General features: G+C 37.9%; 2 protein-coding genes across 2 annotated transcripts in view; one reads left to right on the top strand and one right to left on the bottom strand.

Moving 5' to 3' along the window:
- Nucleotides 1–129: 129 nt before the first annotated feature.
- On the bottom strand, nt 130–7,343 carry tkfc (triokinase/FMN cyclase). The gene is made up of 17 exons (XM_041984745.1): nt 7,238–7,343; nt 6,622–6,811; nt 6,421–6,525; nt 6,150–6,337; nt 5,917–5,995; nt 5,743–5,832; nt 4,454–4,488; nt 4,286–4,370; nt 4,113–4,202; nt 3,469–3,585; nt 2,830–2,949; nt 2,333–2,470; nt 2,135–2,241; nt 1,882–1,988; nt 1,144–1,177; nt 962–1,054; nt 130–855 (listed from the first exon to the last, which is right to left on the bottom strand). The coding sequence occupies exons 1-17, from the start codon at nt 7,241–7,243 to the stop codon at nt 697–699; spliced, it is 1,743 nt and encodes a 580-aa protein (XP_041840679.1). The 5' UTR covers nt 7,244–7,343; the 3' UTR covers nt 130–696.
- Nucleotides 7,344–8,211: 868 nt separating this feature from the next.
- Nucleotides 8,212–27,031, top strand: part of exoc6b (exocyst complex component 6B) — a 109,005-nt gene continuing 90,185 nt past the window's right edge. Inside the window, exons 1-6 of the mRNA XM_041985041.1 lie at nt 8,212–8,409; nt 20,985–21,150; nt 21,300–21,347; nt 21,456–21,546; nt 21,700–21,745; nt 23,432–23,636. Of these exons, the coding sequence (XP_041840975.1) occupies nt 8,321–8,409; nt 20,985–21,150; nt 21,300–21,347; nt 21,456–21,546; nt 21,700–21,745; nt 23,432–23,636 (645 nt within the window). The 5' untranslated portion in view covers nt 8,212–8,320. The remainder of the gene's footprint in view (nt 8,410–20,984; nt 21,151–21,299; nt 21,348–21,455; nt 21,547–21,699; nt 21,746–23,431; nt 23,637–27,031) is intronic.

The raw sequence follows: 27,031 nt of genomic DNA, 5'->3' as shown, positions 1-27,031 counted from the left end.
TTTAAATTGAATGTCCAAATGATTAAGAATGATTCACATACAATATACACGGTATAGTGTTAAATATCATGTTACCTGCTGTGTAAAATCTACTTGTCAGCATTACTAAATGCATATTTTTTTACTTTAACCAATGTTTATCATTGGTGAAAGGCATGATTCATGAGATTGTTGTTGAAGTCTTGGTTTTACAGTTTCTAAGCTTGTTAATCAAGTGTAATAGAAAATACCTGCTTTTAGTTTTTAGTGTATGAGTCAACATTTTTTTTGCTGGTAATAGTCTTACAAAGCATACTTCAAAGTTTTACATATGTAGATCTAGTTTTCGTGACCAATTTTAGTGCAATTTGTTCTATTTATAGATCAAAATTAAGCTAGTAAAAATCTGAAATGTATTTAAGAAATAATCATAATATTTTGTGCAAGTTGATTTGTGCAAGCATGTAAACATCTTTTCATTAGGCCCAGTCCACTTATAGCAATTTAACATGTTTTTTCCTGCTCTGTTCTCAAAAAAGGATGGCAAAATAAACAAAGTTGAAATAAATTATCCAAAAGCTTATTTTTCATTGATTTAAAACTGTGTTCTGATGGGTTGAGACATAAACAGGGAAAAAACAAAAAACAGCACAGCTATGAGTAAAAAAGGGCTTGACTTTGTGATGGTGGGGCTGTGCTGAGATCCTAAAGGTTGATTTATTTCTGCTTCTCTAGCACCTCCACGATGGCTCTCAAGATAGCCGCTACTGCCATGGCGCCGGGGTCAGGCAGGGTGACCCGGTCGGTGGCGATGTAGCTGGCTCGCCCGGCCCTGGCTATGAGGTGACGGGTCGCCTCTGCCCCTAAAGCTGCTTCCTAAGCAGTCAGAAGAAAAGGCAAAATGAGAGTTGAAAGGTAATCACTTCACAAAAAACCCAAGTAAGTTTAAAATAACAGCTACAGTACATCTCTGCTTTGTTACCTGTACAGCAGCATGTAGTACAGCCATCTGTCCACCAGGTGGGGCTGTAGGCAGCTTCATTAGCTCATTCACGGCAGGACACAGAGCATCCAACTACAGGGTGAAAAAGAGTTGTACCTGAGGTGAGGATAAAGTACATTAACATTAAAGCATCACATAATATAAAAATCTGCGTTTTTCACCATTGTTCTGTCGCCAGGATCAGCACCTCCATATCTGGAAGACAGTTAACATTAAAGTTTGTTCATGCCTCTGATGTTTCAAGTGACAACATTTCAGCTCCTTAACTTCACAGCAAAAACATTTTTTATTAACGTTACTGTTAAAAAAAAAAAAAAATAAATTAGCTGATTTTATTTACTTAAAACTGTGACTAAAGTAATAAATTCAAATAGAAGACAAATCCTGCATAAAAACAATAATCCTAAAGGATGCAAAAAAACAACTGTGGTGGACATTCTCAGGAATTACTCCAATCCTAAATATCTGGAATATTTAATCACACTTGGGAGCGAGTATACTGTTGGCCAGCTCAGACGGGAAGCTGGTGACTGATTCATTTTAATCTTTGTCAGGGTTATTGGCTGGGTTCTGTGCATCATCAGATGTGCATGTGCAGCTAACTAAAAGAAACCTGGTTTGTTAAATAGAACCAACTTTTCAAACTGAGATGATGGGACAGTAAGGACTTAACCAGTTTCCAAAAACAATTTATATACATGGATTTAAAATTCCAAGCAGACCAAAGTCCTCTGCCAAGAAAATAAATAGTTTGTGGATCTAGACTAGTACAACGAGGCGCAGATGGAGCAGAATGGACTCTTGCGGTGAGATTAATGGTACAACAGCTGACCAAAACAACTTTGATCCTCATGTTTTAAGCCAACACACATGACAAGTCCTTAAAAGAGTCCCTGCACCTTCTCATTGCTTGTGTCCCAGCATGCACCGCCTTGGCCCAGGCTGCAGCATCGCTCCTCTCCTCAGTCACATGACCAGCTGCCGCAGTGAGAAACAAACTGTACAACTAAGACAGAAAGAAGATGGATTTTTTACTAGACCCGTCCACTTATAGCACTTCCCTGCTATGTTCTCAAAAAAGGATGGCAAAATCCTTTTTGCGTATGATGGTGGATATAGCATCAAACACCAAGCGATAAATTAAAACTTTACTGCTCCCGATGATCCGCCCATCTTCTCCTGCACCAATCCAGCAAGGACTGAAAGCAGTTGTCCTGGGCAACCGGGAACCACATGACCCTGGAGCCACTCCTGAATAGCTGCAAGAGAAATTTAATTTATTTTTTTTTTAAAAAGTCTTCATCTTAACTTTGAAATGTGCTACTGCCATTACAACTCATTGTTTCCTACCTCTGGCAGCCTGCGCATGAGTGTTACCACAATCTCCGTCCCCGGAAGCACGATCCAGAGAGTTTAGTTCCTCCTGCTTCTCCAGCAGCGTGGAACAAATTTTATCCAAAGCTTTGTGCATAACAGGACTCAGGGGCCCTCACAGAAACAAGACAAGAAAATATTCATTTTTACTGTGTATGAAAGAGTTTTAAAAAACTGTATATCCTAAAAAATACTTCCACAGAAAAATTGATTCATTGGACATAAAGGCTTAAACAGTCACTCTCTCCACTTTAATTCCTGTCAGTATTAAAAACTATTGTTTTATTAAAGTAGCGACAATTATATAGTTGCATATAGGAGTATTTTTTGTTTTCATACTCTTGATTTTACTGCAACTCCATACAAGTCTTGTCTAATCTCAGTCTGGAAGTGTTGTGCTGCTGATGCTCCTCCGATGTGGATTTACTAGGTATTTGTACTGGTATGCAGGCTATTTTAAAAAGGAGACTAACCTTCTGAGTGTGTGTCGTCCTGTGGCCGTGTGCTCATGGCTGGAGGATCTGCGAAGTAGCTGCGCCCACTTACACACACACTGCTGAGGTTCGGCCAGGCGGGGGCGCTAGTCTTGGCATCTGGATGAGAAAAGGAAATATCGATTGTATTTGCAAGATGCAAATGTGGAAATCTGTGTGTTTCTTAGCGGAGGTGGATTAAATTGGAAACGGCTTGTCAAGGTTTCTCAAAAGACTGTTTATGGAGAAAGATTGGGTTTACTGCTCAGGGTGGCATAACATACATGTTAAAGGAATACTTTAACATTTTTATTTTAAACTTATGTCTCTCTGAAACAAATGAAGAAACATTTAGTATGTCTGAGCCTAACTGTGTTACATTATTAGCTTTTCTCTCCCAAGCTGATCTTAAACATGCTATGGTGTATTGTTTAGTTAACTTGTAACTGAAACTGAATGTAGAAAAACCATATCAGTGGAAAGTTCTTGTAGACTTTTTCTTTTGGGAAACCCGACTAGCTATTGTTATGCTTAGCTAGACTAACCAGTCCCTGACCCTAACTCCATACCTATCTTCTTATGTAAATATATACCACAAAATGTCAAACTGAGTAAGTCTGGAGATGCTGAAATGCCTACCAAACAGTCTCAGTATTTCTGGGTCGGCTCTCATCAGGGTCAGCGACACTCCTGCCATCTCCAGCGATGTCATAAACAGCCCGGACATCACCCTGGCAACCACCACTCCACGGCTTTCTGTAATGGTGTAAAGCAATCCCTTTTTTGTACTGTTTTTGGATCAATTTCTTGTCACCTCCCTTTTTTTTTGTTTAAAATATGTCTGGAAAATGAGATATCCTTAAATTAAAAAAAAAAAAAAAAAAAAAAAAAAAATAGATAATATGACTGGTGACACAGTTGCATCATTTTACCAATGTTTGGTTGCTTTAAGTAAATATTTCTGCCAAATGAGGATTAAATGTGTGTATCACAGTACACATTGATTATTAATTCAGTTTGCATTGTATGATTAACATGTTTCATCCCCTTCAGACATTTTAGAAACTGGAAAACCTTCCACAAGGGACATAGTAGTGATTATAGCTCCTCCAGCAAGCCCCCTTCTTCTCGTCCATGTGTATTTTATTAATTGAGACACCCTTCAAAGTGTTAGGCTGTGAAAGCTTTCTTGGTCATAGAAGTAGGATGGGGTGGAAAGGAAGCGAGGAGGCTGAAATCAGACAAAGTGTTTCCATACACAGAAACACACCATCTCTGCTCACCCAGGCACATGACGGCCGCTTTGGTGACCACAGCCATCTCCAGGCATGACAAAGCTCCGAGGTTGTTCACACACAAAACAACACTGTTGCCTGCACAAAACAAGACAGGCTGAGTTCAGACAAAATCACATATATATGTAGAAAAAAGAGAGTCAGATATATTTTAATTGGACCTGATTTCAGTGACAGATGCGATTGGCTGTGTGGGTTGGTCATATGATCTATCATGGTCTTCACCACCTCATCAGCAGATGCTACCTGAGACAAAACAGAGAAATGAATTAAAAACAGAGTAACATGAACAACATATTTAAGCTGTTATTGGTTGAATCTGACCTTACCTTTGACCTCTTAATTCCTGGTTCACCGTGGATTCCTTAAGGATGGATGGAAAACATGAATCAGTACCTAAAGCTGCTCTCATCCTGCAGTTATTTTCTCCAGATGCAGGTTATCTGCCTCACCATCGGGCAAATGATGGCGCCTTCAAACATGACCATAAATACACATCAACTAAGTAACTTGCACTTTACAGATTGTGGCTAAGGATTAAGAAAACATCTCACACTTAAGAGCGTTATTAATTTATCTTTCTGTTTTCAGTTAGAATGCCAACACTGCATACTAAGAGCCAATCCAACTTCCTTTATTTTCCCTACCCCTCTGTTTTGCAAAGGGTAAGGTACCCCCTTTCTTCTGAGAATCAAGGAATAATGGTCCTCTAGCTCTTTATTGGGGGCTTTTTTATTTTATTTTATTACTGTCGGGCTAGAACTACTGTCCTATTGCATGTTGAGTGACAATTACATTAACTACATCCAAACAAACACGATCTAAAAGAAATTACTTATTAACATAACACCTTAAGGCCCACTTCTTTGGACTGGCTTTTAAACACAGTTGAGCTGGACATGTATTTTAACCTTTTTATTCTAGCTTCATGATGTTAATTGTTCAAATTTTATTTTTTATTGTGCATCACTTTGGGCAACTGCGCTATGTAAATAAACTTTAATTAATCAAAGCATCCCTCTTGCTGATCCAATCTCAAATTAACCGTTCTCTAGAGCTGACTCCGACTCAGAGAGACATGGCTTCAAACAAGAGTCTCGATTTCCATCATTAAATTGTCACAAATCTTTTCCTCATGTTTGTCTAAGGGCAGCAAATTAATAAGCTCAGTTCCCTCTAAAACATTTTGATGCATCCATCTCCATCTGCAGAAGAGCCTTTCGTGTCATTATAATGGAGGTTAACAAGCTAATGTATTGTCATAGAGATTCTTATCAATGCTGTCTGTATTTTTTAAGATGTTTGGAGTCTAAAAAGTTAAATTTAATATTTTCAAGTTGTGTTATCTTTAAGCTGTTACAGCAATCAGCCACTAGAGGGTGCTGTTCATTCATATTCTCTAAAATAGACTTTCATGTGATCAATCTTATTTAAAAAAAAAAAAAAAAAAAGCAGTATAATCATGCAGATGAAACCTGCATGTGTTTCGATATTCTGCAGTCATATTTTGTATCAATAGGTTTGTTTAAAGAAATTAAAAGTTTAAACCATTGGTTTCCTTGAACTCTCCTGCACATTTCCACCTGTCTCTTGCCTCCTCCATCTCATTGCCCCTCACCCAGTCCCAGCTCCAGATCTCCTGGCGGCAGGTCAAATGAAGGCAGGCAGCCGGGAACACTGCACGGAGACAGACTCACACCCAACGTACCTGTGAAACAAGAGGAACAAACCGGATTGTTATCATCCAGCATCCCTGCCAAGTACTGAGTGAAATAGGCAGGTACAAACTCACCAATTCCCTTCAACACCTCTGTCACCTTGGAAACAATCTGGTCCAATGAGCAGCCTTCTTCTGCCAAAGCACCGGCTAACTGAACCAGAAGTTTAAAAGTAACATTTTTATATAATAAGATTATTGAAGGAAAAAATATATATAAATATGCTTCTGAAAGAGTAGTGTAGTTAAAAATGTTGCTTAAAGGAACCACACCAAAGTCTGTTAATAGTTTTACATTTGTCATGTACCTTGTGTATGAAGATGGTGCCACATAGGCCTCTTCTACCAGCCTTACTGGGTTGGTCAAATGCACAGTCTTCAGCAACTATCACCATGTCAACGGTGACGCCCTGGTTACGGGCCTGCTCTGCTGCCAATCCAAAGTTAAGCCGGTCACCAGTGTAGTTCTTTACAATGAGAAGAACTCCAGATGCTCCTGAGGACAGATGAGTGTTATTTAATTTACATATACACTGAAGTAAAGTGAACAAATACATGATAAATCCAAAAACATGTTACCTGCTTTGTGTAAGGAGAGGATGGCAGCCAGGATGCTAGTAGGAGGCGGTGATGCAAATACTCCTCCTGCCACAGCTGCAGACAACATACCAGCACCGATGTAACCTGAAGACACACAAAAGGGTTCAAATGAGAGAAATATGAGTACAAATAATTAAAGGTGCTCGGAGCTTCATTCATTTAAAGATGTATAAAACTTACCCCCATGTGCCGGCTCATGTCCTGATCCTCCTCCAGACAGCAAGGCCACTTTGCCCCTCAAGTTGTCCAGGTCTGAGCGCAGCACAACCCTGTGGCCCTTCAGCAGAGACAGCCCCCCAGAGGCCCTGACGAGGCCGCAGAGAGCCTCATCCACACAGCCGTCCACTGAATTGATCAACTTTTTCTGAGGCTGAGACATTTCAATAAAATACAAGTTTACTGCGAGGTCTTGCCCTGTAAAGCCATCCAAATGAAGCTAACACATCAATCCAACACAGAGCCTTTCTACAAAACAGAAACCATACAATCGCGTAGTTAAATTAAAGTTTACACAATAAACTTTTATTCGAATAAACAACATGGTGTAAAATGGAGGATTTACTGCAGCTCGTTATCACTGCACGGACTCTGATCTCCAGAAGAGACAAACGTGCAGAGCACTGCTAGCTCAACCACACTAGCTAAATGCTCCTATTATTACATTAGATTAGATTAGATTAGACTTTATATTTGACTACATATTATATATACTATATATTATACTCCATATTACCACAAATCACAAACACGTGCACATATTCGGCGATAACCAATAACGTTTTTCATTCATGTTTACCTCCATTTGAACTTTTCTAGCTCCCTTTAACGTCTGACAGGTTGACCAATCAGGGTTAAGTTAGCATAATTTAGAGAACCGGATGTTGATATAATTTGGTTCCAAAATAAAACACGTCATTTACCTCGATACAAAGATTTATAATGCGCAACCCTCTTATTTGAACGAATTGAAAAAAGATGCAATATATAGCAAGATGTGCTAATGCAGTAAAGTAGTGTTGATATTATTTTGAAAATGATAGCGGAAGTTTATTCTCACGTTATGCATTGATAAAATTGGGCTGGGCAAATTTGCTAAAGAATTCGCACTAGTTCGCTCCACGTCTTGAGTTGGATGTACACTAACAAAAAAATTTATGTATTTTAAATTATTGTTACTGACTTTTTTTGTCTTCAAAATATTATGAAGTTTTTTTTTTCCAAATGTTCTTTTAAATGTTAACATACAGGGTTTACATTCTTGAAAATGTGTCCTTGTTCTAACACACCTGGTTCAAATCAAATGGATCTCCCTAACAGCTTGTCAAGTTCTGCACAAGTTGGTTAATTGACCATTAATTAGAATCAGGTGTGTTGAAGCAAAAAAAAAAAAAAAAAAAAAAAAAAAAAACATCCCTGCTATGGATCTTTCCAATTAAAACCCCATATTTTTTCTTTTTAAAAAATGCTTTAGCTTAATGTGAAAAGTGGAGCTCTATATAATTTGCTTGTATTTTATTACAGTTGACATCTTCTGTTACTTGTTCCCCCAAGCTAGCCCCCTAATAAAAAAAAATTAAAAGCTACTTTTACAAGCAGAGTTGGTCGAAAACATTCAGATAACTTAACTCATTTACATATCTGATCGTTTGTGACTCTGTAATTAACCTTTTTTTTTTTTTTTTTTTTTTTTTTTTTTTTTTTTAACATTAACGCTTAAAAGTTCCTCCCAGGCCGCGTACCCCGCTCATTCGGGCTGCTCTGTAAAAACATCGAAGCAACCCCGTGGTTCCTCCTGTGTGACGCACGGAGCCCAGCCAGTGAGCTCAGTTCAGTTTAGCTCAACGCAGCTCAGAACCGTCCGTCTAGAGCAACATGCAGGATGGCGAGCGTGGAGACAGCCGCCGAACACGAACGTATACTACGAGAAATCGAGAGCACAGACACTAACTGTATCGGTCCGACGCTGCGGTGAGTAAGTCCTCGCTGCGGCTGTCCCTGTCAGCCCATTAAAGCAGCCTAACCGTCTGAGCGCGGCTAGCTGCGACTGCCTCCGAGAGCTCGCTCAAAACTTTAACACACATGGTTCCTTTATCGGACAGCTAGCCGGCTAACTTTAGCAAACATCAAAGCTAGCTCATTTACATCACAGACTCTGGTGTCAGGACCTTAATAGTAGCCACTGGTAGACTGGACTGACAATATTATTGGCTTGACATTGTCCTTTCAGCTTTTTTCTCCGCTCAAATTCATCAGTTTGTCTACAGGTATTTCAGGAACTTCGGCTAATATTAGCTCTCTGAGCTAACTCATTGCCATTCTCCTCACTGGTGTAAGAGCTCAGAATGAGGAAAAATGTTGTTTTTATAACTAAACTCTGTGTTTATCATGCTGCTGTTGGGTTCGTCTATTTTTTTTTTCCAGTTTTAGTGGAGTAGTTTTGGATATTACTTGCTTGTTGGTAAAAACAGCTAAGACAACAGTGTATCAGGGAGTGTCAAGTGCAGCAGCCTTAAAAAAGACCTTGCCTCTGTGGACTCACAGAATGAGAAGTGTGGTTGGTTGTAAATAATAATAGCTTTTCAGAGGGACAATTATTGGTCAATTTGATTAAACTATTCAGAAAAATTGGATGAGCGTGTTGGTTTTTGCCAATCATTACAGTTGCACATTCCTTAAATAGTAGGAACATGTTGATGCAGCACTACATAATCAGCATTTAAAGACCCGACCTTGTCTCTCTTTACCTTTCTTTTGTAGACCGTAGTTTATTTCACTGGTGTGAAACCCTGGCCCTAATGCTGAAAGTTTTAGATCTGTCCCTGTTCCAGTACACCTGATTAAAATGGCTACTGTGTAGAATTTGATGGGCTGTTGGATCCATTTGATTTGAATCAGATGTGTTGAAGCAGGGAAACATCTAAAATCTGCAAGACTGCAGGCCTTGAGGACCAGGGTTCCCCACCATTGGTTTATGTGCTGTACTCTTAAAAACATGGAAGAAACACTAGATTGCAAGTTGTTCTAAGAATTTTTAAAACAAAATCTGCTTGTCATCTGTAATCCTAAGAGCTTGAATAAAAGCAATGTCCTGAATGACTGAGAATCTGCATCAACACGTCACCTGTAGAAAAGAGAGTGATTTATGTTTAGGTGACCTCTGTGGAAATGCTCATTTAGTGTGTCTCATGAGGCTATTCATGACCAGCAGCTTTTGCCCTGATTGTCCAAAGAGGAAATTGGCAGTGAATGATGAGGGGAAATACAGCTCAGGAACTGGGCTATTGAAGGCCTATTAAAAGTGTGTTTTTATTTACAATTTGATTTTCCTCTGCCTTATGTGCTGGTCATCATAAGTAGTGACAGCCTGACAAGCTTGTTTTTTTTTTTTGATGATTTGTCTTGTAAACACTTGAATCCAGGCACTAAATTCTACTCTAAACACTTATGCTTCTATATTTGTAAATACTGAGGATATAGATGGATAAATCTTGAATAAATGTTCCTGCAAGTTGAGACATTTTGTTTCCAGGTAATTGGAGGATGCATTGTGCTTGTGGCAGCAACATTCACTGATGAAGAGTTTATACAGATTAACAGCACTTAACACCCACTCGGATTTCTCATTTTGTCCAGTTATTGGCTCCGATGGCAGGTTACATAATACAGAAGGTTGAGTTTCTGTGCTCATTAGGTCTCTAAAGATCCACGCCCCTTAACACGGCTTGACAACTCTATATGACACCTAACGCTGCCACATTCTTTACCTCTGACTCTTTTCATGTTGTTCATTAGGTTGCTGGACCACATGGCCAGACAGGCAGACAGCAGGATTACTTTTCTGTCCACATGTTTCATGTTTTCCAGCATTTTTTTTTCTCTATTTCTCATTTTCAGTTTTTTCCCCTCACACAGGACACACTCAGCCACTTTAAATATTATGGGACAATTTATATTTAGAACTGTCAGCTATTTGATGGGATAAATTTAGTAGAAATGTGTTCCGTAGAGTTTTGTAGGGAAGTAAAAGAGATAAAAATTCTACTATTAGCTTCACAGCCAAGTTTTCTTTGTTTTTATTTCTAGAGAAATATGAAATGCTCTGTTGACTTTTTTTTGTATTACTAAACTAACAAATGTGGAATTGATCTAGTAATTTCCTAGTGCACATTTTAAAGAGAAGCAAAATTCTGTGAAGCTGTAAATTGGCAACAAAACATTCAGGATTTGTATTGGGGTGCGTTCACATCAGCCCTGGTGATTTGAATCCTAGTTTGGTTCATTGGGGAGGTGTGAATGCATGACCGAATTCGACTCGGTTCCACCTAAAAATGTAGGCCTTGGTTGACTTCCAGAAAACCAAATGCAGGAAGAAGACTACCCATTTATCTTTTTTTTTTAAACTGTCAATTAATGTGGCTCAAATATGCTAATTTCAAGCTAATTTATTTCAGCATGTGAGTCCACAAGGTCAGTAATCAATCCATTATTTTTCACAGACCCCTTTATTTATTCTATATTGATCCTCTCTGTAGGCCCTCAGCTAAGCCAGAGGTCCCCAACCCTGGTCCTCAAGGCCCACTATCCTGCAGGTCTTAGATGTCTCCCTGCTGCAACACACCTGATTCAAATTAAACGGCTCTCTGACAGGCTCTGCACAAGTCTGCAACTGAGCCATTCATTTGAATCAGGTGTGTTGCAGCAGGGAGACATCTAAGACCTGCAGGATAGTGGGCCTTGAGGACCAGGGTTGGGGACCTCTGAGCTAAGCCACAAGCACAATGAGACTCATCTGCCCTGAGCCCCGCCTCCCTCTGATGTGGGCTGCTTCTGATTGGTCAATTGCCGGGAGCTCTTGTTGGGAGCACGCACTGGTTTCATCATAGTAATACTGGCAGAACTCGTAAAGAAACCAAAATAATAACTACTCAGTAAACAAAGTCAACACAAAACATACAGTCATACATGTTCAAGCCTGAATCAGATCCCAAAAACGAGAGTGAACAAATGCAGCAGGATGTATCTGTTTGGTAAATACTCTGCTAACCAGCTATAGTCTGATATAACGTTGTTTGCTAACACTTTCATGGATTGTTACACTATAGTTGTATTTCTAGCCACTCCATGTACATCTATTGTTTCATGTGGCTAATCAGGGGGGTGTTTTTAGCCTGGATGTTTTGTTTGTAGCATTTCCATCTGCAGTGTTGATCGCTAACTTACTGGTCATCATTTTATGTGTGTTACCTGCTGGTGGTGATCAGGTAAAGTAAGTGTAATTCGTGTAAAGTGTAAAAGTAATTTCTTTACTTTGACCATTGCTCAAACACAAAACAAAACGGACAACTTATTCAGTTTTACTTACAGCTTGTGGCTCAGGATCGGAGCGCGATCCTTGATTTTAGGAACAGACCCTCCTTTCATTTAAAGCCTGATCGCAAATCCCTCGTTATACCGATCCTTATTCATCCAGCAGTCTTTGGTGAAGTGCTGGTAACAAATACAAACGTTGGTGCAACTCTGTGGCTGGCTTCCAAAAGCAAACTCCATCCATTGCTGTCTAACCATTTGGGAATTTGGACAAATGTAGCTTTCCCTCAGCTGAAGAATCATTTCTTGTGTGACATGTTGACAATGAAAACGTCGCTGTGTCCACCGCAGTGTTTTCCGCCTTACACTGAGCAGTGAAGGTGGGTGTGCCTTTCTTGTCGTGAACATGCAGAATCTGGAGAAGAGTACCAATAACTGAGAGAAATTAATAACCAGTCATTGCAAGAGGATAGCTACATCAAATGATTAACCAAGCAAATGCTGTATGATAATCGATTATTTTGTCAACTTTGTCCGAAGCAGCTGGTTTTTACAATGATAACAAATCTGTCTGGGGTAGGCAACTCAGGTCCTCTAGCCACAGTCCTGCAAGTTTTAGATGTTTCCCTGCTCTAACACATGTGATTCAAATAAAATGGTTCAAATAGTCAAATTCTGCTCAGTGACTCGATAATTTAAATTAAGTGTGTTAAAACAGGAAAACATCTAAAACATGCAGGACTGCAGCTCTCAAGGCTTGGAATTGCCTACCTGTTTGGCAGCTTGACACCCAACTAAGGCAAGTCAGGCACCATATCCAACCTGGTCTCACTACCCTGTACATAAAGCATGTATGCATGCATGCATGCATGTATGAATGATCACCACACACTTGATTTTAGCACAATATGGTGGTGTTTACAGGATGACTCCTGTGCTGAACTTGCAACTCTCAACAGTTCATTTGATCCGCCTCAGACTTGTTTAGTGTATTTCAGGGAATATAAATAGACACGGTGTCAAGTTAAAAGTTTTTGAGATAAGATATTGATGTATTACACTGTCAAATCTTTATCAGGCTCTCATTGGCTGGTATTTTATTAACTGGACTGGTTTGCTGTATTCTATAATTGTTTTACTGTCATCAAGTGGTGATGATGATGGGCAGTTTTAGACTTGATCAGCTTTTCAACAAACCAAATTACAATATAAATCCTGTCACATGTTGTCTGAGTAATCAGAGAACTTCTGAATAATCTCTGAGTTTCACTGTTACTCTTTCTCTATATTTTTTTTCTTTTTAAGGCTTAGGTTGAGAACTGTTGCTTATATGGATGACGACTAGGCCTAGACAATACAGAAAAATAGCATACTGATAAAAAAAATCATTGATCAATATTGATAATTATAAAAAAATTGTAAAAATATATTTATAGTGTAGCTCAGGCCATTTTATGCCATTGCTTAATGACCTACTTTTAATAGAGAACACACAAACACTCAATTCATATTCAAACACCTTTTTAACCATCATTTTTATTTCATTGACAAACAGAAGCTAAAGCCTGTTACATACTCAGCTAGAAAAAAGAAATTTGCCCATTTTCTCAAGGTGGCAAGGTCAAGAAAGGAGTCTGGCAGTGTATGTATGTAACAGCCTGCTTTTTCTTTTTTTTTAACAGAAAAACACTTTCAGTAATGCAGCATCACCTCCTCACCTACAACTATTTGAATATGTTTTTGCATGTTACCGCTTTGTTTGCCGTTATCACCATACAGCAGCATATTGTGTCCACACTGGGTAGAGAGATCATTTATTATTTACATCTTCTGATGTTCCATTGTGATCTTATGTATTAAACCTGTTATTAATCTGCAGGCAAACAGTCTCTGAAAACTGATTTGGTTCCAACAATGAAGTCATTGGGATTTTTATGTTTTTTTGGGGGGAGGGGTAGCAAGTGGGTTATTAGTTGAGGTTAAATGCATTATATACTGTAAAGGCTTTATTACAAATATGAGCATTAATCTCTGTTGTGAGGAGAAAAATAAGGCAGGAGATCATCAGTTAAACCTAATTTAGGTTTAAAATACAAACTTTATGTACTTATGCCCAACAGGAATATCACTGAATGATGAGTTAATGGGAATTAGAAACGGATCCTTTAAAATAAATTAGAAACACAGCTGCAGCTTCTTTTTTCCAGAAACAGCTGTGTTACTGTGGACAATCTACAGGATAACAATGTGTACAGTTTTTAAAGGAACCACTTTCTACTGAGGAAGTGACCTCTGTTTATAATGTCTGCTGCAGACATGTTGTCTGTGACCCGACCTCAGTAGATACTGGCTCCCCTTCCTCAGAAAACCGTTTAACTGCTGTTCTGAACAGCATATAGACCTTAACTTAGTAGCTAATATATGCTTTGAGTGTCATAACAAGTTGCAGCTAGTTGGGTTTCCCTGTTCTGGACGTCATTTAAAGGACCAGAAATTTCCCACACTGCTGATTGATGTGAATGTTTTCTCATGTGAAATAAGAAATAAAGAGAAAGTTTGTATAATGAAAAAAGAAAAAAAAATCTTGAGATTTCTTTCAGCTCCAAGTATAAATACTGTTCTGCATTTTTTTTTTTTTCAAATGATTTATCAATACAATGATAAGCAGAATAATTGGTGACTAGTTGGTTGTCGCCTTGTTTTTTCACTTCTGTCTGCATATCAGAATTATTTAACATAAAATAATTGAACTGCAAAGAAGTATTTGCAACCTTTTCTTTTAAATTTCGTGAATCTATAGATTCTAGATATCCTATATCCTATCCTAATTTCTCACCTAGATCTATGACTGCAAATATCCAAAGAAAAAGAACAGCTGTAGTTTTTCTGCAGCAAGAGTGTGCAGGTCGAGACTAGCTGCTAAATTCTTCTGACTCAGAAAATCCAGGGTAAAATGTTACAGGAGTAAGACTCATTAGTCTGTCACCTCCCTGCAAATATTACAGCTGGCAGGGGGAAGATAATGTGGGCATGAACCATTAATTAGAATACACTGTGACATTTAAATCTGATATATAGATGTAACACATACATGTAAGGTTACATCAGTAGCATGGAAGTGGTTTAGATTCTGAAAAAAATGATCTATAGATAGAATATCAAATGTTGTTGTTGGTTGGTGAATGCCAAAATGGGAAAACATGACTCTTTGTTTATACCTGAAAATAAATCTGCCCAGTGAGTATACAGAAAGAATGCAAATGTTGGTTAAGGTGACTCTGTACACCAGTGCTTGCTGTGCAAGTTTCAGATAATGTGTGATAGATGTGAAAAGCTTTCAAAATAAAGCAGAAAAAATCCACATTGTGGTCAGATTGATTTTAATATAGGGAATAAGATGTTGAAAACAGTTTTTACCATATCACCTGACCTTATATGTAAATCGTAATTAGAAAATGTTTTATTTTGGTTAAAAATTATCACTAGAATAACACTGTGAATAATGTACATATGTACGCTTTTAGAGAGGTCACTCTTAAAGTGTTTTGCGATTACTTTTATCATGAATTGGCAATAAGTGGAATCAAATTATAAATAAGTAAAAAGTTGAAATGTTTAATGAGCATAAATGTATAACACATGATGTTATTTTAAATTAAAAATGACATTTTTGAGCCAAGACACACTCAAACACACCTAACTTAGAACTATTTGGGATATTTACTGAACAGAAAAAGAGCTTTATTCCTCCACTGTTTGCCTTTATTATCTGCATAAGGGTCCTGTTTCCTCTGAAAATAATATTATGCATAGACTAGTTCTCTCTTCTTCCCTACAAAGCTACATCCTCTTATTCTGGTGTAGATTGTATCTCTTCGTTTGTAGTTGGAGGATCAGTTTGTTCTATGTTCAACTGGTAGTTTTTTTTCCCGTGTAATGAGACACAACTTTGGGGGCTTTTGTTGTCACTGGCGCTTTGTGTCAGTTTGGAGAGCAGATAGAAAGCTGAATTAAAAAGCTTTTCATTAACATGTTTAACTTCTCCCTGATATTTGCCAGCATTTTAAATTGGTTCTCATTAGATCAGGCTTGAAAGGGAGGAGCAGATGAATCATTGCATCCAGAGATATACTTGTTGGCTGTATTTTACAACCAGAAGTTGACTGATTTTAAGCTCTAGTATTGTTTTCTTTAAACAAAAATACAAGAAATGCTGCATGTTGTTGTTATGTGCAGCTCTATTAATTTTAATTGTGCAATTGAGAATGCTTTTTTATATGTATATATTTTTAGATTTTTGTCCAAATTGCCTTTAAGTGATGCAAAATAAATGTTTAAGTTAAGCAATTATATCACTTATTATCAAAGTGTTGTAGGGGGAAAAAACATCCCAAACATAAAGGCCCCTAAAATTCTGCATTATACTAATTTCTGAAAGTGAGCCATTGAAAAACTACCATGATACGACCGTTCTGAAGCCTTTAAGGTACTCTGGCTAATAATTACAGGGAACCTCCAAGAAGTTTAATGTTGAGCAGGTTTCAAAGGCCTAAAACGTCCTTCAGTACATTGCGATTTGTGTTTTTATTGCAGGACCAAAGCCCAAAGCAAATCAATTTGATGCATCAAGGTTACTTTGACTGTAACTATAACGCTCTGTTATATCGTTTCAGGTGACTAAGTCTTGCTAATGATAAACAATAACAGTCTGTATAGTCAGACTGTAATTGTCTTTCCTCCTCCAGCATTAATTCCACCATGAGTCCAAACATGTGGAAGTAAAGATTAACCACTAACTTCTGGTTGACTCGTTTATCTGCAGCTTCTCGTCCCATTTAAAGAGATGTTTTCCAGTAACTGTCACTTTCTGTGCTGTTTCTGAGTAGTCTACTCAGAGGTAGTGTTTAATTTCATTACAGTGGAAATATCTCCATTACTGTCTCTGAATGTCAGCTAGACAAAGCAAAGCACTTTAAAGGTGTTCCTTTGTCATGGGGGAAGTTGTACCTGGCATTATGCACTACACCATGGATGCTGTAGTGTTGGTTTACAAACTTTCATGCACAGCATACATTTCTAACAATGTCCCTGTTTAATGTGAATTTTTTTCCCCTCATGTCAGGAATATTAGTATCAGATTTACTGGAAGTCAGCCATCAGTTATTAACATGGGAAGTACGCTCACATTACTGTGAGCACAAACACAGGTGAGGTCATTTGAATAACAGTTTTAATTATAAAAGGAAGTTATAGACACGGTGATGTATGAATCCACATAGGAGCGGTTTACTGCAGCGTCCTGCTGTTTGGCTGTAGAGCTGTTGGCAGATTCAGCTACGCAACCATAAAAAAGTATAAGAATATTAACAAGCCGTGCCTGATATAATCACAGCTGTGTGCTTTTTCACACATCCAGAAGTGATGCAGTGATAAGCAGCTCACTTTAAAATACTTCGTTATTTGTTTGTGAAATTGGCCAAATGCCTAATGCAGAACATTTTGTTTAGTTTGTTCACATGTGGTTGAACAGGGAGCATAAACATTTATGCTGTTGCAACAGCGCCATGAGCAGAGCAGCTTGGAGATTGTCATGTAAATACTTTTTTAATAGTAATGGCTCTTATAATACACATACAACTCAGAAAGAAAATGTATTGATCCATGTTATTTGCTTGTATTCTATTGTTTTGTGAGCTCATGTGTCCAAAAGACAAAGTTGTGGTTAGATCAAGCAAAATGGCTATAATCATGCAAGGAAAATGCAAGATGTTGTGCAGGTATTTAAGTTTACTGTAGATGCAAGTTCATGCATTAGATATCTTAAGACTGTTCTATTTTCAGTACTTTGATCTCATATTAACCAACACCCCAGAATAAATGACAAGCTTTATGCCTAAAGAGATGCCGTTTTATATCTCAAAAGCAAATTTTTACGTTTTTTTTAGTTGATATTTTTGTGTATGTGTATAGTTTTCATATCAAGGGGTTCACCTGCAGAAATCATTTTGATTTGTTGAAGGTAAATTTAGTTATTTTAATTCTAAATAAAAGAACTATGTATCTTCAAAGATTGGATTGAAATATTAGTCTGTTGCACGTTCTTTGTAGTTTTTAAATGAATAATATGACAGATCATTTTTATTTTCCAGACTCTGCAGTGAGTTTGACTTTTCTCTTTGTTTTTCTTTTACTTACTGACTGTTCATGTTGTATGTGACACAAGCTTTTCTTATCTTTGTGTGTCTGTGGTCGGGCTAGGTGTGCCGCATTTTACTTTGGCTAATCTTATCAGTTGACCCCAGTCTTGCTGAAACTGAGAGGCCTAGTCACTAACTTGAAGCTGTGTGTGTGTCTGAGTGTATACAGAGCTCCACCCACTGTTTTAACAGTGTGCAGCTGGTGAGTTGCGTTAGATTTAGCCATTAATGATGGGGAACATTTATGCATGTGCTTCTTTTTGTGGTTTTCTACTGCATAGGTATGGAAAAACTCATTTGCGGCTGACTGGCAGTTCACTGATGAAAAGAAGATCAGTGGTGCCTGTGGAAGATGTCGGTCTTTTGTGACCAGTCTTTTCACTAACTATTCATTATATTACATCCTTCCTCAACCTGGATGTGTTGGGAAACACTGAGCATGCTTGGTTCAGGGACAGGTTTCACATTTTGGACATTAAGTACAGCTGGGACAATTCTCTGAAGATCGAGAGAAGAGACAGTAAACTCCCCACAAGCCTGTTAACACACACAAATACACACACTCAGCTGAGTCATCAGTTAATATTTTGGAAAAACAGACAGACACAGGCATTCATTCACACTCAGGCTTAGGCGATCTCTTAAGTAGGTTAAGATCCTATTTAGTCAGCTGTCTTGCAGTCAGCAAAAAGATACTTGGATAGAAAACACACACAAGCGCACACACATACACACGCATGCAGCTGTTTACAATGATGTCATAACTGAGAGTGGTTTACTTGAACCTCTTTGTGCCAGCAGTCCTTCCTTCCAGACATTTACTGTCTACGCCTGCTTTATTTCTCTCCTGTCCATCCACTCCTCCTTCAACTCTGCCTCCTGCACCACTAATGCAGCAGCTAATACATGCTAAGCAGAACATAATACCTACCACATTAAGCTCTCAGTCAATATAATGAAGAAATTTTCTTTATGTATTTGGCTCACCGGTAGGATGTTTACTGCATCTGGTATCTTGCACCACAGTATTTAGATGTTATGACTGCGACGTTATTAAAACTAAGCTAAAGTCGGTGAAAGATGATTATTACTTCAATGCAAAAAAGTTCCTCAATATATAACATTTATCCGGATGTTCTGGTGCTGACTAAGTGTGTGTTTTAACAGATGGGTGAGGTGTTGTCAACTTCCAGCTTTGACATGTGGGATGTATTTGGCAACTCACCAACTGTCCCAGCCGTCTTTCTCAAGTTTCCAGTACAGTGATTCATTCTTTCATTTGAAAAAAAAATTTCTTAAATAATTGCTTAATAATCTTTTTTTTTTTTTTTTTTTGAGGACTTATGTGTATGAACCTATTTTATTTCTGAGTAAATCCTGTGCACACTGATCAGAAGGAGGGACTAGCAGACAAGACAAAATGGTTTATGGGAAAAATGCACTGACCTAGCATTTATGAGAAAATTTGACATTTCTTTTTAAAAAAGGAACCTGTTGAGTTCGCCCCCACTAGTCTTTTTATGAGTCTAATGTACAGCTGATCGAGCTGCTGAGAAAGTATGAAAATGTATACATCACATTTGGCATTTAAAGTGACATTATGAAGGCTTTTATTTTGCTGTGGCGGTGGGCCACAGACCCTGTTAATTAAAATTTAAAGGCCCGATTAGTTAGTTTTCTACATATTTTAGGAATTCAGAGAATCAATCTTGCACTTAGAGGCTAGAGAGCTGGATATTTCATTGATGTAAAAAATGTATAAGAATCTCAAAATTGTTAAAATGCTGACAAAGTGTCTTTTAAGAGGTTAAGAATTTATTTTACAAAAAATGAACAGTGGACTACTTGTTAATCAGCTGGTCCATTCAGGTGTGTGGTTTCCTGACGCCCCTTACATCCAGATTAGGAATCTCTGCTCTGTTTATATTTAGATTTCTGTATTTTTCTGCACCATTAGAAACAGTCATGTACAAATAAGCAAAGACCAGGAAAACATCCTCCTCTCGCCTCCATACAGGAACCTCCTGGACCTGTAGGAACGAGAAACACCAGATATGTTCTGTCCCTATATCATGTTATCATATATGTTCATGTATCATGTTATTATTTGTTACTGTTAAGTCCCTTTACCTGCCTAGGGACCTCCATTGGCTAAAATCTTGCATATTTATGTGAAAATGTTAATTATTAATTTAATTATCCATTGATTAATTTGTAAATGGAGTAGGTCATTCTATGTGCAACTTTGTGGCTTTGTCAAAGCTAGTGTTATACAGATTGTATTTGGCTGTGCTTAGTTTTACTGTAGATGTGTGGCATTTAATGTTCCTTTTGAATTTCCCTCAAGTCACCACACTGTGTGGCCTCCTGTATTTGTGTCTAAATAAAGCCCCTCAGTGGCGTCAGACCTGCTCTCTATTGTACAAGTCGGGTATTTCCTGGTCAGAAGGAGGAAGGGTGGGGGGAATCCTGGCTGGATGCAGGTGTGTGTTTGTGTGGGCTGTGTAAAGAAAGAAAAAGAACACAGGAAAAACTGGGATCTCAATTACAGAGACAGATTTTTTTATAGAAAGAAAATTGATTCAGTATCAATTTAAGCATTTCTGAACAAACACTGATTCTATTTACTTTCAATCTAAAAAACTAAGAGTTTCAGAAAGGCTCCTGTGCATATAAATGGTAGAATATGTGTGCACAAATTGCCTGATGCACCGGCAGAACTGCATTTACACACTGATCAATTTACGAGTGCATGAGGGATTTGGAGACTCCCATCATCCCGAGAACTTCAGGTTTCACACACATGGTGCATTTAGGTGCTGATAGAAAGCTGGGTCACTTGGATTTTCATTGGCTCACTTATAAGTCTAAGTAAGTAAATGTTTATTTATATATCACCTTTCAAGATAAAAATCACAAAGCGCGTCACAATTAAACATACGAGTATGACTTTAGTGGGCATTTTTTTTTAATAATAAAAAAAAAAAAGACCACAATACATGGTGGTTTTTCTCACTTGTCTTCTCTGTTTTTCTTCAGGTCGGTGTATGACGGTCAGGAACATGGCCTGTTCATGGAAAAGCTCGACGTGCGGATCAGGAACCATGACCGAGAGATCGAGAAGATGTGTAACCATCACTTCCAGGGGTTTGTCGACTCCATCACAGAGCTGCTCAAAGTACGAGGGGAGGCGCAGAAACTGAAGGTAACGAGAGATGGAAGAATGGCGCCTTAGGACAGAAGATGGGTTAAAAAAATGGATCTTTTGAGCTCAGTATGCAAGTTATTAAATGAAAAATGTTTTATTTTGGTATTTCTGATGAATTTTCTTTTTCTTTTGTTTTTATTGCTCAGTGTCAGGTGATTGAAACCAACAGGCGTCTTCAGGATGATGGTAAAGAGGTAAGCTGGCAGGTTCATTAGTGTTCTGTCCAATTCATCCTTGTTCACGCTTCAGAAAACTAATTTGCTGTTCATGTTCTTGCCGCGCCCTCTTGTTCATCTTCACAGCTCATCAGTTCGATGGAGGAGCTGCAAAAATGTCGATTGCAACAGAGAAACATTGCTACCACCATAGACAAACTAAGCCACTGCCTTCCAGGTGACACAAAACACGCTTTATCTTACGTGGATCAGCAGCTCTGTTCCAAAGCATCTATGGCAGCGTTTACTCTGCCTCAGTCAGTCAGCTGTTAGTTTTGTCTCGTTCTTAAACAATTCTCTTTTTCTGTTTTGTTTGTTTTGTTTTTTTTAGTTCTGGAGATGTACAGGAGACTCCAGGAGCAAATGAGGACCAAAAGGTATGTCACCAAGTACTTTCATTTAGTTGTTGTTTATTTGTGATGGCTATCATTTTGCTACCTGACACTGACCGACTTTTAATGTTAGTATTAAAAACCTTTTGTTTTCAGTATTTTCTACGGCCAAGTTTGTTAATCCAATGTCAAAGTAATTCAGTTAATAGAATTTTAAAATTTTTTTTACTGAGGTGGTTTTGAAACAGTTTGTTGGACTCATGTCAAAACCAGTGCAGCAGCAGCAACTGGTTTGGAGAAAAGATAACAAAGTTATCAGCCATGTTTATAAAGCAAAGGCAAGGCAAATTTATTTGTATAGCACATTTCATGTACAAGACAATTCAAAGTGCTTTACATAAACATTTCAGCAGGGTGCAGAAAGCAATACAAGTGCATTAATAAAAAAAATAAAAAAATAAAAAGATTAAAAGAAATGCAATTAATGAAATAAAAACAACATAGATGCTAAAATAAAATGGATAAAATGCAAGAAATAAAATTTCAGTGTGGGCTAGTGAATCATGTATCTTTGTTAATCTAAGGGAAAAGAGCTTTCATGTGGACTTAAAGTGGAAGCAGCAATGTCTGAACACTAGACTGCTTTTACTGTTTACTGATGTTTAATGGTTTATTATCATCAAATAGGTACGGTGAGCACTGCCCAGTATACATCATTTACAGTTACCCATTGCAATGTAAATACAGCGTTTATAGCTCCATTTGTAAACATTATTTAATTTTATTTACATTATTTTAATATCAGCTGGTGCTCATAAGCCCTGTGTTTATGAGCATATAAAAATGATATATATATATATTATATACATTAAAATGTCTGTAATTTATTGATGGTTAGCTCTATATAGAGCATTGAAAAGCATGCACGTTTGCTTTTAAATTCAAACAGGTGATATTAAGACAATGTTTTGTAGGGAGGAGGCACACAATGTGATGCATGGAGAAGGTAAATTGTATCCCTGCACTGTGGTTCTCATCACAGATTCAGAATAATCCAGTTGTAATTTAAACAGCATAAAACCTGCAGCAGTTAAACTGATATCTGCTTGCTGCACAAAACAAAACGCTTCTCATTTTTCACGATTAACCAACCAGATACGTAAGACAAATCGAAACTAAATGAGTGAGAGACAATATAAGTTAAAAAATGTCTGTTTCTGAATATTTCTGGGCTTTATTGCATACTCTCACTAGTAAACTGTGAATTCTAAGCATTTTTCTTTTTTTCCATCTTCCAATCACAAGATGGAGCCATTGCGCTGCAAACAGGAATACAAATGACTCCTCTGTATCTTTTTCTCTCCCTGGCCCCACCCTGACCTGCTCGGTCATAAATGAGTGTGTTTGTGTTTTTCTTCTTGTCCCTGTCATGTGGCTGCTGCTTTCAGAGAGCAGGGAGAGGTCAGCCAACAGAGTGCTCAAAGAGAGGAAAGTGTCCTGAGATGCTGTGGAGTGAAATGTTCTGGCAGATATTGTATCACTAAGTATCCATACAGTGTGATGCAGTGTGTTATTTCTATGTGTCTGAGTGCATGTAAAGGAGTGTATCTCTGTATGTTCTCACAGGGAGAATTGTGTCATTGCTGTGTGTTGTCACTGTCTCCTCCTATAACCTAAATTAAACAGGTTGAGTAAATAAGTAAAGATGAATTTTGTTCTGTGTTACTGCAGATACTACCCTGCGTTGCGGACGTTGGAGCAGCTGGAACAGACATGTCTTCCCAAGGCAGGGCAGTACCGGTTCTGCTCCATCATGGCAGAAAACATCCCCAAACTGAGGATACAGATCAGGGACACGGCCATGTCGCAGCTGAGAGACTTCCTGGAGAGCATTCGCAAACACTCGGACAAAATAGGAGAGACTGCTATCAAACAGGTTAGCAACAATACACACATTAATATACGTTTCTTCTTTATGTTTTTTTTTTTTAATTATAGTATTAATTCTTAGATTGGAAGAGTTTCTGCAGATATTCAGGTATTTTTAAAAATATTTTTTAGTTGCCTTTAACTCCCAACAGACCCAGGAAGATGATCTGTTGGATTCAGATCAGACATACAGTCGGCACGGAAAGTATTCAGACCTTGACCTTTTTAGTCTTTCTTCATTTGCAGCCATTTACTAAAGGCATTTGAATTTTTTTCCCTTCAGTATTTATACACACAGCACCTCACGTTGACAGAAAAAAAAAAAACACAGACTTGTAGGAATTTTTGCAAATATTAAAAACAACTTAAAAATCAATTTATTTAGAAGCGGCTTTTGTGTGTGTGTGTGTGTGTGTGTGTGGTTCTGCTGCCAGTAAACAAGTATGGCGGCGCTGCAGGAGATGCTGTGGCTTTCCATTTAACACACATGCAGGCTTTTGGCTTTTCAGCACTTACCTCATTGTTTCTGTGTAATCTGGGGCCAAGGGAGTTACATATGAGCATGCCAGTTTGTGTGTTTTTGTGTTTTCTTGTGGTATTCATAACTCAAAGTGAAGCCTCTTGTTTATTTGTCTTTTTTTTTTTCTTTTCGGAAGGGTTGCTATGGGAATAAAGAAGGAGCAGCTGATGATAGACAGATGAGTGGATGGCGACTCAGAAAAATAGCTCCAGATTCTGTTGTATTGTATGCTTTAATAATAACCTTTTTTTGTAATATGTGTTGATTTGGGAATGAAGCAGAGAGTGAATCAGTGGATTAGCTCAGTGGTCTAAAAAAAAAAAATTAAATAAAAAGAGTTTCTTTGTCTACCTTTGTTCCACTCGTAAATCTGAAGGAATACTAATAAACTAATTTTTTGCAACCAGTACAGGAAGAGCCTGGTCAGCGTGGTTTCGAATTGGCACAAAGAAGCAGAAGTAAACACAACATAAACACATTTAGCAAATTTTAAGCCAAATGAATTAATGATGACTTCTGGAAAGGGAAAAGAGAAGTTGTCTTTCTGAAACATGTGGATATTTTCTAAAATAAAAGTGATTTCTTCTTTGTTGTTGTATTTTGGACTTCAGGGCCATCAGTCTTTTAAATCCATATTTCAACTATCAGTATAGCAAGTTGCAGGGTAGATTAGGTAAATGAAATGTGCTGAACTTTCTTGCAGACAGTTACTGATCTTCCACACAACAGTACTGTTTGAGGGGGGGGGCACTCCAGGAAGTGTGCTGTAGCTGCTGTTAGACGAAATCATTTAACATCGTCTATTTTAAAGGTTTGTTATTGTTGAGCATGTAAATGGTTAATAGGTCAGATTCACACATTAAGAGCTCTCTCCATTTTTTCTACAGCTTGAATCTGTTTTTTCAGCTGATTTGTGCTGCATGAAGGACTTAGCTTAAATGTTGTGTTTACAGACCGTACCATCTGTTCCTGCAGAACAACACGTTATATGAGCTATGTAGACGCTGAACCTGAAATGAAAGAGACATAAAGTTGTAAATCAAATTCTGGAAATACTTGGCTGAATCAGAAATGTTCAACAGTACACGTTTTACTCCTAAAGTTCCTCAGCAATGCTAACAATGTACCAGCGTCTTTGTTGGGGGGTAAAATATCTCACTTGGATTTGTTTAGCTCCTGGTTTCTGTGGTGGAAATGGAATTGGTTTTGAAAATGAAACTCTGGAAAAAGCTTCCTGGAGAACTGCTGATACAACGTATATGTACCAAAATGTTTTTTTGTATTTTGTTCCTTTTTTTTTAGTTGAGAATAGTCTTGCAAAGCGATTTGTCCTTCTCTTTCCATTTTTGTACCACTATCCTACTGTAAGCTTTCTCAAACACAGATCTATTGAAAATGAAAACAGGGAAATAAAAAATTTGCATGTTTTCCTTCTAGGCTTAAGCTAAAGTGGATTTCCACAACAGGAAACATGAGAAAAATCAGATGTAGTCATTAAAAAGGTGTAAGCTATATCAGTTGGTCAGTTAATCCTGTTAAATGGTGAAAATATGACCCTTCTATGTGTTTCTATACAGCTAAATGAATATGGTTTTATAATTATGCTGACATGGTCACAGTTCACTCAATCACAATTATAAATATGAAAACACTAGCAGGCTTAACCATCAATTAGTTTCTTATCAGATCATACAGTTAAGTCTAAATCATCCATATCCATTTTAAAATGACACTAAAAGAAAATGTTTATTTTTGACTGGGAAGGGTTTGGTATTAGACATGCACGGTTTCCTCTACAAGGAGAGTTTTTGGGCAAAAACTGAAAACAGAGAATAATGAAGTAAATGGGACACAAGAATGTGACTTTTATTTGGTGAAAAAGGAGAAAAAATATTCTCAGAAGCAAAATCCTCACAATCAATCAATGTGTCAGAATTGTAGAAACAGCTTTGTAAGAGGAGCCAAATCTGTCCAGAAGTGACCATCTGCCAGCATGTTGGAGTGGCCCAGCAGGGTGCAGACCTGAATCCAGTCCAGGATATGTGAAAAGAACTCAAGACCTGAATTCTGCAAGATTATGAAGAAACCTTGGACCTAGGACTTTAGTAGCTGTTGATGCAAGTAAAGGCTTTGCTATTGGTTATTGAAAAAGGGTTACAATAATCATTTTAATTTCTATTCAAACACAATGTCCTTTAATACTCATTTCCATTTATCCATGTGAAAGTAATTAGAACAAAATTCTTAGTAAAGCGGTATCTGGCATGAGTGAGAAAAAGTTTGGGCTTATCTGTAGGTGAGAGGAGCTTCTTGATAGGGCGATGCATGGCTCAGAGGTCTTAGAAGCTACCAGTGTTAAACTGAAGGCTTTCCTTCCACCTGCAGCAGCACAGTGCTCTGGGTTTGTTCATGACTTACAGCTATTTTAAATGCAGAAGTCACATTCCTGTGTGTATTCCTAAGTCAATAAAAGATTCATCTCATGCTGGCTGCGTTTGCTGCCGACATCTGTGGATGTTAAGAAACTGTTAAAGTATCACATCACTGAATTCTTCCAGCCTGCAAAGACTCTTTTGCTGACTGTGTCAGGGAATATGAGACCAGCTTAGGAGAATTTATCTGATGTTTCCACAGATAGAGCTCTAAGTGTATGCACACATATTGGTGTTTGATGGTAGTTTGCAGCGTTCCTCTAGATGTCACTAGAGCATCACTCTTAAGAGTTCTGCTGTTTCTGGTTGATAGTAGGTTTGAAGGTCTAGAATCAAATCACTGGATGATTACGAGTAAGAAAACTGGTTGAATCATATGTTGTGGTCCTTTTTGTCATATACACCTACTTTATCTTCTGAGTTGGGCTGAATACTCAACACCATCACCAA

Source organism: Melanotaenia boesemani, chromosome 5, assembly GCF_017639745.1.
Source record: "Melanotaenia boesemani isolate fMelBoe1 chromosome 5, fMelBoe1.pri, whole genome shotgun sequence".
In the NCBI taxonomy this organism is placed as follows: Eukaryota; Metazoa; Chordata; class Actinopteri; order Atheriniformes; family Melanotaeniidae; genus Melanotaenia; species Melanotaenia boesemani.
Note: the sequence above shows the minus strand (reverse complement) of the source record. Positions and strands in the feature narration are given on the sequence as shown.

Coding starts and splice junctions, on each gene's coding strand:
- tkfc (XM_041984745.1), bottom strand. Junction 4,489..5,742: donor AGATCTGGAGCTGGGACTGG/GTGAGGGGCAAT, acceptor TCCATCCTTAAG/GAATCCACGGTGAACCAGGA. Junction 856..961: donor TACTACATGCTGCTGTACAG/GTAACAAAGCAG, acceptor CTGACTGCTTAG/GAAGCAGCTTTAGGGGCAGA.